The 13,298-nt window shown below is 42.3% G+C and overlaps 1 protein-coding gene across 1 annotated transcript in view; it reads left to right on the top strand.

Moving 5' to 3' along the window:
- LOC136866809 (protein CBFA2T1) overlaps nt 1-13,298 on the top strand; it is a 208,508-nt gene that overhangs the window by 177,274 nt on the left and 17,936 nt on the right. Inside the window, exon 6 of the mRNA XM_068226853.1 lies at nt 7,342-7,615. Coding sequence (XP_068082954.1) covers nt 7,342-7,615 — 274 coding nt within the window. The remainder of the gene's footprint in view (nt 1-7,341; nt 7,616-13,298) is intronic.

Raw genomic sequence — 13,298 nt, 5'->3', positions numbered from 1 at the left:
TCCTCGTTTAGGAGTAGGGTTGTCGTCCTACCGATATTCTACTGACAGTCTGTATTATATTGTCGAACCGGCGGATTCCATTTCCGCAAAACAACCTATTTTCATTACCGCAAAAACTGCACATATCTTTACCGCAAAGTATTAGAAATCACTACCGAAAATGTAGACTGTACAAAGACCTTTAAAACCGGCAGCGCAGCACACTGCTTGCACGGTGAAACACTTGTCGTAGAGTGGGATAGGCAGGAACCGATGTGCAATTCTTTTTACGTGCTCCAGTAAGGGTGATTCACCACGTCGAGCAACACGATGATTTTGATGGTCACTTCTATTTATTTTTCTTTTATAATGCTCTGTGTTACAACACAGATAAGTTTCGCTTTCAAAATGCTTCATAGCGTCCGTAAAGTCGTGGATAGTAGATTGGGGTTTGAAATTTGTTATCTTAAATGGCGATGAAACGGCTCTGCACAGTTCGTAGTTTTGATTTCATCTGTTGGTATGCTGGCCCATAAATTAGAGGGAAAGTTAGAATCTTCACTTACATAGTTTTCGAGTACGTAGTCTAGATTTTTTTAACCGATTGTAATTATGAGCAATACTATGCAACTCTACGAACTCGTCACCGACTGTGCTTGGAGGTAGAAATCTTTTGCAGTAATGAAAAAGTATATTTTTCGGTATTGAAAATTATTTTTTGCGGAGTTTCTTTTACGTTCTTGCGCATTTGCTATCCATACTGTCGGACTTACTAAGGTCAGTGGCCAATCAAGGCCTTTTATCTGACTTACATGTGGTTTGATTTTAATTATTTTCTAAAAATGTTCAGTCTAATGTTTGGTGTCGAATGACAGTGAGACATTTCTGTTCGTAAAGGCGCCTATTGTCAACCTTTATAATTGCACCAGTTTTAAAAGGCCACAAACTCCACTTTAAATCAGTTTTCTAGGGTTACAAGCATACATTTATTTTCAACCTAAGTACATGAACCTCTTTTTATCATTGTATTAATCCCTTTTCTTTCAACAATTTGCCTGACGTCGCACCGACACAGATATGTCTTATGCGATGATGGGATAGAAAAGGGCGTAGCCTTAATTAAGTTACAAGCCCAGCGTTTTCCTGGTGTGAAAATGGGACACCTAGGAAAGCCATCTTCAGGGCTGCCGATAGTGGGGTACGAACCCGCTTTCTCCCGAATGCAAGCTCACAGCTGCGCGATCCTAACCGCACAGCCTACTCGCTCGCTTATTATTTATTTTTGAGTGATCAGACGAATAGTGACCTAAATGGAAACTAATAGATTACGAGAAAAACGCGTTTAAATTTTGAAGGCCTGTACGAACGCGTGTAAATTTGGAAGATTTCTATGAACATGTATGCAGGTCTGCCAGTGACGCGAGCGCAGGGAAGGGTCAAACAAAAACAATAATTCAACATGCGCGCTATATGAGTCAATTGAAATTTGAGGTGCGTGAGAAAAGAATTAATATAGAATGTTGTTCATTATAAATATGTTCTATTTAGACTAAAATAAATTTGCGATTGTAAATCAACAAAAAATAAAAAATCCGTTGCCAAACCTTTCAAGTCTTATTTATTTATTTATTTATTTATTTATTTATTTATTTATTTATTTATTTATTTATTTATTTATTTATTTATTTATTTATTTATTCTTAGAGTAAACTTAGATGTATATTCCGGGCTGAGGTGATACAGTGCTGGATTTCTGAGATCAAGTTGACCGAGCTCGACAGCTGCAGTCGCTTAAGTGCGGCCAGTATCCAGTATTCGGGAGATAGTTGGTTCGAACCCCACTGTCGGCAGCCCTGAAGATGGTTTTCCGTGGTTTCCCATTTTCACACTAGGCAAATGCTGGGGCTGTACCTTAATTAAGGTCATGGACGCTTCCTTCCCATTCTTAGCCCTTTCCTGTCCCATGGTCTGCATAAAACATATCTGTGTTGGTGCGTAAAGCAACTTGCAAAAAAAAAAAAAACAACCTGAGATCAAGTTGGTGGTTTCCATCCTGGCGCAGTCCGATGGTATCCGAAGACGTCCAAATAAGCCATACTCACACCGTTAGATTTACCGGGACACAAAAACGATTACTGTAGGACAAAATTTCCAGCACCTCGACGTCTCCGAAACACCATAAAAGTTGTTAGTGAAACATGGAACCAACGATAATGTTATCCTAGAAATGTTTGACTTTAAATAATATGGAATATTTTGTGTCCGATGCAGTGTGTTGGTGTTTAATGTATTTTTTCGATGGAAACTATAACTAAGCAACATACTATAACTTACCCTCCGTAGACTGATTAGTTATAATACATACCTACCAGTGTTGGCTGTCAACATCAAGATTGTGAAGGTTTTCCAGTAGGTCAAACATAATTTATAATGTAAGCAAGACGTTAAGGCATAAGAGCTGAAACAAAAGAATTATCAACGTATTATTATTATTATTATTATTATTATTATTATTATTATTATTATTATTATTATTATTATTATTATTATTATTATTATTATTATTATTATTATTATTACTTGTACTCAGCCGATAAAATCGTGTGATTGTTTTAAATCTGATATATTTTTCTGTGTAGGAACACGTTGATTATAAACTGGCGTTGTTAAAGAATCCCACTCGTTAATTTTCCAGATTGGCAACTCTGCATGAAAATCACCCATGTATAAAAAGTATGAAGTGTATGAATAGCTATTGATGTTTTATTCTTTTACTAGCACCAGTACCCCGCTTCGCTTGGCTCAGCAGAAAGGTAAAGCACACTAAATGCCGATCATCAAGGGCATATAATATCATTTCTGATGTATACCTTGTTCGCTTTAGATCTAATCGATTTTAAAATGATGCTATGCTTCCTTTTGGTTCCTTTAAAATGATAATAATGACGTGTGGTCTGCGGTGAGATCTGGTGCAGGTCTTTCGAGTTGACACCGTATAGGTGACCTGCGCGTCTATCAGTATGTGGCCCTACCTAAGATAAATGTTAAAGCTGAAGACGATACAAACACCCATGCCCCGAGCCAGGGGAATTAACTAATGGAAGTTGAATTCCCCGATCCAGCCGGGAATCTAACCCGGGACCCCTCGGACCAGAGGTCTGTATGCTAACCATTTAGCCATGGAACCCGACTCTGCAGTCAATTTCCTTGTGTAGTTCAGTTCTTTCTTTCTTTCTTTCTTTCTTTCTTTCTTTCTTTCTTTCTTTCTTTCTTTCTTAATCCGTTTACCCTCCAGGGTTGATTTTTCCCTCAAACTAAGCGAGAGATCCCACCTCTACCACCTCAGAAGCAGTGTCCTGAAGCTTGAGACTTTGGGTCGGTGGATACAACTGGAGAGGAGGACCAATACCTCTCCCAGGTGGCCTCACCTATGCTGAACAGGGGACCTGTGGGTGGATGAGAAGATCGGAAGGGATAGACAAGGAAGGGGGAAGGAAGCGGCCGTAGCCTTTGTCTGGAGGAGAAATGAGAAATCAAGGAAAACCACTTCGAGGAGAGGAGAGCTGAGTTGGTAATCGAACCCCGCTCTACTCAGTTGGCCTCCGGAGGCTGAGTATACCCCGTTCCAGCCCTCGTACCACTTTTTAAAATTTCGTATCAGGGCCGGGAATCAAACCCGTCCTCCAGGGGTAGCAGCTAATCACACTAACCACTACACCACAGAGGCGGACTAGATCATTTCACCGTGAAATATTCAACAGTAGTTGTGTACCTGTTTCTGTAGAAATATCAGTTAAAATAAGGATTTGCTGGGCCAAGTGGCTCATTCGGTTGAGCCCCTGCCCTTCTGATTCCAACTTGGTAGGTTTGATCCTGGCTCAGTCCGGTGGTATTTGAAGGTGCTCAAATATGTCAGCCTCCTACCAGTAGATTTACTGACACGTAAAAGAAGAACTTCTTTTTCATGTGCCATGTCCCCGTAGAACGTTCGCGATCAGTAGCATGATCTGTTGTTTGTTCATAGCTGTTCTGAACAGAGTAAGCTTTGTCACCCCAAACCACTGCCTCAAGTTGCCGAGCCACGATGTCTTACTTCTCCCCGGACCAGGTTTTCCATTAATTTTTCCTTGGAGTATTACTTGCAAAAGGTGGTATTTACTGTTCCGCATCGTATGTCCAAAGTATTCTGGCTTCCTTCTCTTGATGGTAGTGGGAATTTCTGGTTCTTTGTTCATACGGTGCAAAATGTCTATATTGGCCATTTTAGCTGCCCAATGTATCTTCAGCATCCTTCGGTACGTCCACATTTCAAATGCTTGCAACTTCTTGCACATGGTCTCAGTTAGTGTCCATGCCTCAACGCCGTATAACAGAATGCTGAAAACGTAGCACGGGAACTCCTGCGGGACTAAATTCCGGCACCTCAGTGTCTCCGAAAATCATTAAAGTAGTTAGTGGGACGCAAAGCCGATAACAGTAGTAAAATAACGGTTTCAAAATTCAGTGTACTTGTTTCTGTAAAAGTTCTCTTAAATTAAGGATCTCAACTCGCAATGTATCCGTGTCTCTTTAAAAATAGCAGTTAAAGTAAGTATTTCGCTATTTCTTTTGCTATTTGCTTTACGTCGCACTGACACAGATAGGTCTTATGGCGACGATGGGATAGGAAAGGCCTAGGAGTTGGAAGGAAGTGGCCGTGGCCTTAATTATGGTACAGCCCCGGCATTTGCCTGGTATGAAAATGGGAAACCAGGGAAATCCATCTTCAAGGCTGCCGACAGTGGGACTCGAACCCACTATCTCCCGATTACTGGGTACTGGCCGCACTTAAGCGACTGCAGCTATCGAGCTCTGTAGTAAGTATTTCAAAACTTACTTTTCTTCTCCATTCACTCAACATAACCCAGTATTTTTCCGAATTCTGTCTGTGTCGTACTTTAAACTATACGCCCACTGCGCACGAAAGTGTTTTCTGAAAATTTTCCTCTTGTCTGAAAAATTTCCAACATATCTTCCACCGGGCGAGTTAGCCGTGCGCGTAGAGGCGCGCGGCTGTGAGCTTGCATCCGGGAGACAGGTGGGTTCGAATCCCACTGTCGGCAGCCCTGAAGATGGTTTTCCGTGGTTTCCCATTTTCACACCAGGCAAATGCTGGGGCTGTACCTTAATTAAGGCCACGGCCGCTTCCTTCCAACTCCTAGACCTATCCTATCCCATCGTCGCCATAAGACCTATCTGTGTCGGTGCGACGTAAAGCCCCTAGCAAAAAAAAAAAAAAACATATCTTCCCACGATTGTATGGTTCTGAAGGAGCATGCAGAATTTGGTGGGTGGATAACTACAGGATGCCTTCACTGCCAACATGTACTGATTCTAGTGAAAATCCCACCAGAAACTGCTAGGATTCGAACCCGGAACAGTTGTGCTAAAATTCGGGTAGCTAGACTAATGCAACCAGCATCGATCTGTCTACCAAAATGATATATTGTTAAAGCTGTACATTCGGACAATTGCGCCAAATTATTGTGATAAAACTCCACTATTAAAGCTGCCACTGTCAGCTTGTAGCTGAACACCCAAGTGAGAAAATTCCTCTGTCCGAAACATATTTGTGGCTTAGAACAAAGTGGCCACTAGCGCTGAATGACATGGCTGCTAACCGGAGTACAATTAACCTCTGTGTTGGTGGGTGTAATTAAGCGAGCTACGAAATGGGGAGGGAAGGAGCGAGGGTGCAATAACTTTCATAAAGCATTTAAAGAATCGATTTTGTTTTTCGAAATTCCGTTTTCGGGACGAATCTATTCGTCCCCCGCGTCCATTGCTATTGGTCAACATGTTTAGCCTCATAGACCGGCTCGAGCAGTGTAACAGTTAATTTTCATGTGGGAGATGGTGTGTTTGAACCCCCACAGTCGGCAGCTCTGAAGATATGGTTTTGCATTTTTATTTACAATTTGTTTTACTTCGCACCGACACAGATAGGTCTTACGGTGACGATGAGATAGGAAACGGATAGAAGTGGGAAGGAAGTCGCCGTGGCCTTAATTAAGTCACAACCCCAGCATTTGCCTGGTGTGAAAATGGGAAACCACAGACAACCATCTTCAGGGCTGCCGACAGTGGGGTCCGAATCCACTATCTCCCGAATGCAAGCCCACAGCTGCGCGACCCTAACCTCACGGCCAGCTCGCTCGGTAGTTTCCCGTTTCACACCACACAAATGATGGTGGTCAGTTAAGACGACGGCTTCTTCTTTTCTAGTCCTAGTCCTGGGCCATCATAATACTTGCCTAATTCTTGTGACGTACGCCCAATAGTAAACACAGTGTCATGGTGTACTAAATCTAGTATTATTTGGTGATTGGGTTATGAAGAAAATATCTTGAGACTTCCAACTTAAGTACAATTCCAGCATATATTTCTTATTTGAGAGTTAGAAAACATGAAGGGAATTCCTTGTTGTTGATGTCTGAGACAAGCCTCTGTATTCCTAATAATATAATAATAATAATAATAATAATAATAATAATAATAATAATAATAATAATAATAATAATAATAATAATAACAAAGGCGTGTGGCCTCCGAAGAGGCCTGGTGCACGTCTTTCGAGTTGACGTCATATAAGCGACCTGCGCATCTGTGAGGATGAATGATGGATTATATTGATGAAGGCGGCACAAACACCCAGCCCCCGAGCCACCGGAATTAACCAATGAAGGTTAAAATTCCCGATTAGGCTGGAAATCGAACCTAGGACACTGTGGACCGAAGGCTAGCACGCTATTTAGCCATGGAGCCGGACTGTATTCCTAATTAATACTGAATAGAGTAGTGGATTGACTACTGACCTTCGAAGGAAGGGAGCTCTTGATAATATCGGGCGCAGTCTTCGCTGAAACACAGAGAGCTACGAACCCAAATGAGCCATAGCATATAGTCCTTGAAAATGTCTTCTAAATTTACCGCGACGTACGCCGTGAAAGCCTGAGCTGTACGTTTAGAGTTGAGGTTTCCTCAGGCTATTAAACTACTGTACTTCGATCGGCTTGCACTGCGTCGTTGTTTTATGTACCTTATGTACACGTTGCCAATATTTCGATTTCATTATTCTTTATATCATATCGACTAATGTACCCGTACTCTATCCGAGGTAATTTCCCTGGGTAGCTAAAAATCGACTCCTAAGGAATCGAGAGAAGAAATTTCGCAGGCTTGTAATACATCAAACAACCTTTACGAACTACGTAATAGCTGTATGTTAGTCCACTCAACTCTTGTTTTTAGGATTGCGTGGTATACCACACTCATCTCTCAATAGACCTTACCCTAAAACGTTTCTGTCTTTGTATGTTTTAGCTATTACGAGAACGGTCTGCCGGGTTCAGCCGACGCCGAATATATACCTGCCCCGAAGCGCCATCACCCGCACCTGTTGATGCCCCCCGGAGGCGGTTTGCTCTTCTCGCCGGGAGCAGGCTCGCACCCTCATGTGCCGCCCCCACCACATCTCCATCCCTCATCCGACTATCCACAACAGTATGGATACCCTGGCTATCCACCCGCCCCTCACCAGCCCGATCTGCTGGCTGACCGCCGCCAGGGGGACGACGAGTGGAAGAATATACACGTGGTGAGTATTCAACTATTTCAGTTTTCTATCTCCTGTACTAGAGCGAGCTAACGTATTGCCAATGAATTCGATCCCGGTGGAGGACGATGGCTGTTTGAAGACGGGCAACTCTGATACACACGCTAATCCATTTGTCTCGTTTTTTTCTTTTTTTACGTCGCACCGACACAGATAGGTTTTATGGCGACGATGGGACAGGGAAGAGCTAGGAGTGGGAAGGAAATGGCCGTGGCCTTAATTAAAGTACAGCCCCAGCATTTGCCTGGTGTGAAAATGGGAAACCACGGAAAACCATTTTCAGGGCTGCCGACAGTGGGGTTCGAACCTACTATCTCCCGAATACTGGATACTGGCCGCACTTAAGCGACTGCAGCTATCGAGCTCGGTTGTCTCATGTTTAAGTGTTTAGTGTATTTACTTACAATAGTTATTTATACAACTTTTCCGTAAACTGAAACTTTATTTCCATGAGTGGAAAGATTTAAGCACGATGCATTAGCAGAGTACTTAAAGTATACGAGTGCAAAAAAAGAAAAAAGATCACGGTGCACAAGTTACATACCGTACATAATATTTATATAGTATCATAGGCTAACAGAAATGTCAGTTCAATGAAAAAAAACATATGTTTAAAAATTAGTGAAAGCTGAGTTGTATAAAAGGCCGCGGGAGTTTTTGGCGTAATAATTGTCCGCCTGCGACGAAAGAACTGATACTCAATTTACAGTGCAAGACGAAATAGGCTTTTCATGAATAGTATACTTCGAATTAATCCCTGTGGGTGGGGAGGGGGTGGGAATACATCCACGGTATCCCCCGCTCGTCGCAGGAGGTGACTAAGAGGAACCTCCAGAGGCTTTCGACTTTGGAGCGTGGTTTGGCGACTATGGGCCCTAGCTTAGGCTGGCATTGCTTCCACTTACTTGGGCCATTCTCCTCACTTTAAACGTTTCTATACGTCCTCCCTTGGTCAATTTTTGTTCTCTTCTGACTCAGATGGTATTAAGCAGGTTTTCGAAGCCTATCGTGCCTTTCGTTTTGACGACTTGCATGGGCCTTACCTTTCTTTCACCGTTGCCTTCATTCTTCTAAGCACCGGAAATGCTTCCTTTCCCTCTGATTAGTGGTAAGAGAGGATGGTTGACCAGCTGTACTTCTTCTTAAAACAATGCTCTTAGCTTATAAAGATGCTTGACATACAAACACGGCAAATGTTGTACATTAATTCAAATTCCATTAACCTTCTACATCATCCATACGCGTTAGATACAGTCGCTGTTCCTCATGGCCCTCTCTCATGGAGTTGAATGCGATGGCATCGGCGTCGTGGAGTTAATTTACTAACTTCACCAACACATAACTTTTGATCGGATGGAAATATTTCCCTGATTCTTTCACCATTGTGTTTGAATTGCCAAACTCTCGACATAGTGTATAATTTGATTGGCGAATGGTGAATGATTATATCTATATAAAAACCGTGAAAGGAAGTTGTGTTGCAAATTTTCAATGTTCACAATCATTTATTCATAAGTTGTCTACTTGTATTCGCTATAATGCCACTTATACTTGTTAGCCTGTCTATTTATGAATAAACGAGACCAAAATCCTTTACAGAGGTCGACGCGTTCACGGGCTACGGTGCTCCGAAGTGTAGTTAGTGCGCGTAATCGGACGCTCGGAGCACGAGACCCGCAGGGAGAGGTTGCATCATCGCGCTAAATTTATTGTTGTGACATAAAGTTGAGACCCTGAATTACCTAGCGATATAGGAATAGCCTGTGATAAACAGGCTGATTCTCCTAACGCTCTGTCTGTGCATTGTGCCAAAGGCCTAGAAGTGAGGAGTAAAGTCACTTTAAACCAAACGCGCGATAAAATAACTTTACTTCAGTGTGTCAAAACGCTTACTTTTCAATTGCAAAACTGTTTAGAAAACGCCTAGTTTTTGTTGTGGTAGGAGATAAAGCATACTTAAGCTATATCTCCAGACGCACCCCTTCGTTTCCTATCCATTAATTGAATATGAAGGACTTATATATATTTTTAGAGTATTTCCGACACGTCATACTTTCCATCAAATGAATGAATAATGAAATCACCAGGCGAGTTGGCCGTGCAGTTAAGGGCGCGCTGCTGTGAGCTTGCATCCGGGAGATAGTGGGTTCGAATCCCACTGTCGGCAGCCCTGAAGATGGTTTTCCGTGATTTCCCATTTTCACACCAGGCAAATGCTGGGGCTGTACCTTAATTAAGGCCACGACCGCTTCCTTCCAACTCCTAGGCCTTTGCTATCCCATCGTCGCCATAAAACCTATCTGTGTCGGTGCGACGTAAAGCAAATAGCAAAAAAAAAAATTATTTCCCTACCATCCATGTTGAGCTTTCTTCATCCTTTCTCATACGTTTCTTTTTGCAGTCGACCGCACCCTTAATCTCGCTCTGTGAAGTTTTTCTTACCTAAATGTACATTATTACAAGCCTTACCTCCTACATCACTCTCACTTACTTATTTACATATTCTTAAACACTTCCAGTCCGAGTACGTTACTGTGAGGGGTGACTACATGACAAAATGCGTTTGGAGGACAAAATGGTGAAAAAAAGAACATTTTATAAACAAGGAGGACAACGGGTACTTCGAAACCTCCGTAACAACACTGCTTTGTACTCGAAAATATTGCTTTGAAGACCACTACTGTAAAAGGTGCTTATTATCTTACAAAATAAGTTAATATGAATTATTCACAATATATGAGGGTCATTCAAAAAGAAACTAGCCGGAGGCTATAAAATTAAAACAGCTGAAACGATCGTAATGCAATTGCCTGCGGAAGAAATGCGGTCCCTATAAGAGCGCTGAGGTCCTAAACTCGCCGCTGAAGGGACATGGGTGCACACCACGTGACGACAGAACGAGCAAGTGCAGTCGTTGATAGTCCACTGCATCCAGTCGTGCTGACAACAGTGAAATGGAGGCTTTAAAACAAGAGCAAGAAAAGAAAAGAGAAAGAAAAGTCATCGAGGAAAGGTACAAGTGTACGGAAAACACTTCATGTCCGTTGCAAGTGTCAAGGCGCAGGACAAACGATTCAGGGGAGCACGGATGTCGTTGGCCGACAATGCACGGTCTGGAACGCCACACCGCATAACCGAGTCCATTGTCGAGCAGGTGGATCCCCTCATTATACAAGACCGGCGAGTTACGGTAGCAACCATAACCGCAGAGGTCGGAGTGATCGTCGGAAGTGTTCACGCCATCATTAATGACAGACTAAAATTTCGCTAAAAGTGCGCCCAATGGGTGCCTCGCAGTATTCAACCAGCTCGAATGGACCTCTCTCTTGAACATCTGCTGCGCTATGCCAAAGAAGGGGATGAGTTCCTGTCACGAGTGGTCGTTCGAGACGAGACATGGTGTCATCACTTCGAACTCGAGTCAAAACGACAAAGTCTCCGGTGGAAGCATGTAGGGTCACCACGATCCAAAAAACCCAAGTTGAGCTAAAGAAGGCTCTGAGTGGCAAACTATTTACCTCGGACTACGACGTCAAGCAGTACGTTCGGAACTGGTTCACAACGCAGCCCCATGAATTCTACGAGACGGCCATTCACCACCTTGTGTCGCAGTGGGACAAGTGTCTAAAGAGTACTGCGCAATACTTTTGAAATAACGGTACAGGTTTTTATTTTATAACCCCTGGCTCCTATCTTTTTGAATGGTGGGTGTAAAAACAATACGAGATGTTTTCCTCATTATAATCATACTTGTGATAAATCCATAGAACTACCTCAGTATGTTCATGTTTTCCAGTAATAAGAGTATACAAAACAATCACAGAAACTTATTGTGGCATTTTTAACTGCACTCAATTTTTCATTAAGTTTCTTAACATTAAAAAATAGCATTTGAAGATCCCTCCCCATTTTTTCAAGTAGGCAACTGGCGATCCAAATCTTCAGAACCTTTGTTGACCACAGAAAGAAAGCAATCGCACAATTCACATCTCTCTTCACGATCAGTCCCACCATTAACAAACTTTGGAATACTTAGCTCTCAAATTATCACTGCAACCAAATGCAACCAACTATAATTAAGAGCGCGAGACAAAACAGTGACGGAACTGCCGGAAACAATGCTCAATAGGACAGCCAACATTTGCTGTAGAAATGAGTCTAGGGCCCAAGAGTACCAACCTTAATATATATGAATGGTCTTTTTTCCCGTGAGGATATTAAGTATCGTGCCAGGAAAAGCTCAATTTTCAATATTCATGTTTTAAACGCCAGGGAAATAAGAGGACATGGTCTGAAAAGGACGGAATGTCCTCCAAAATCCGGACGTCTGTTCACCCTGGTTGCTGCCGCTGTGAATTCAAAGGAGGACCAATGTGGACATTCTGGGGCTTGTTATGTAAATCGACGAAAGAAAGTCAAATTATCAGAACTTTCGTCATCGAAAGTACTTGCAGAGGTAACAATCTTCTTTAGGTTTCTTCACCTTTAGAGAAATTGGGCTACAATCTTCGTGAAGTTCGTTCGATCTTCTGCAAAGTTTCTGAATCCATACCTGTAAACCATTAAGTTTCTCTGCCGAGAGTGTCTTCTTCTACCTTGGCCTCATCGGTCATCGACTTTGCCTTACAATATCAGTCTTAGGAGGTGGTACTTGTCCCTCCTCATAATACATACGTCCTAAGTAAGTTATCTTCCTCTTCTTGACTATGCTAACTCGTTCTCGATCCTTCTTTGTCTTTCATTATCACTGCATTGGAGAAGTGAACTGTCCATTAAACCTGCATCATCCGTCGGAAGTTGCACATCTCAAAGGCTTCCACTTTTCTTATGGTGTTGCTCTTGAGTACCCATGTCCCAGCACCGTATTGAAGTACTGAATATACATAGTACTTAGCCGTATTACAAAAAACAATAGATATGGCAAGGATGTTACATTTAAGAAATGGCGGACCTTACTCATCTACCGAGGTGACTGGGTTAAGAATCTACCCACCAAAATTCTCTCTCATATTTTCTTCTCCTGTATTTTAATACCACAATAGATGTCGCTGCTGCTGGTGGTGGTGGTGGTGGTGGTCGCCGTCGTGGTAGTGGCAATTGTTGTTATAAAGGGAAAAATAACAAAGTGATCAATTTCTCTGAACATTAATAATAGAAACAAGTAGCAAGATATCCGAACCTTCATGGGAAAGGCCATAAAAGGCGTGAAAATGATAGGATGGAATAAAATAGAATAGGTTACTTTGTGATAGTACTGTACATATATCACACTCCCGCGCATTATATTTATCAATAAGTGAATACTGATCTGCATTTAGGGCAGTCGCCCAGGTAGCAGATTCCCTATCTGTTGCTTTCCTAGCCTTTTCCTAAACGATTTCAAAGAAATTGGAAATTTATTGAACGTCTCCCTTGGTAAGTTATTCCAATCTCTAACCCCCTCTTCCTATAAATGAATATTTTCCCCAGTTTGTCCTCTTGAATTCCAACTTTATCTTCATATTGTGATCTTTCCTACTTTTATAAACGCCAATCAAACTTATTCGTCTACTAATGTGTTAAATTACTCATTACTGGGCGAGTTGGCCGTGCACGTAGAGGCGCGCGGCAGTGAGCTTGCATCCGGGAGATAGTAGGTTCGAATCCCACTATCGGCAGCCCTGAA

The sequence above is a fragment of the Anabrus simplex genome, chromosome 3, assembly GCF_040414725.1.
Source record: "Anabrus simplex isolate iqAnaSimp1 chromosome 3, ASM4041472v1, whole genome shotgun sequence".
Classification (NCBI taxonomy): domain Eukaryota; kingdom Metazoa; phylum Arthropoda; class Insecta; order Orthoptera; family Tettigoniidae; genus Anabrus; species Anabrus simplex.
Note: the sequence above shows the minus strand (reverse complement) of the source record. Positions and strands in the feature narration are given on the sequence as shown.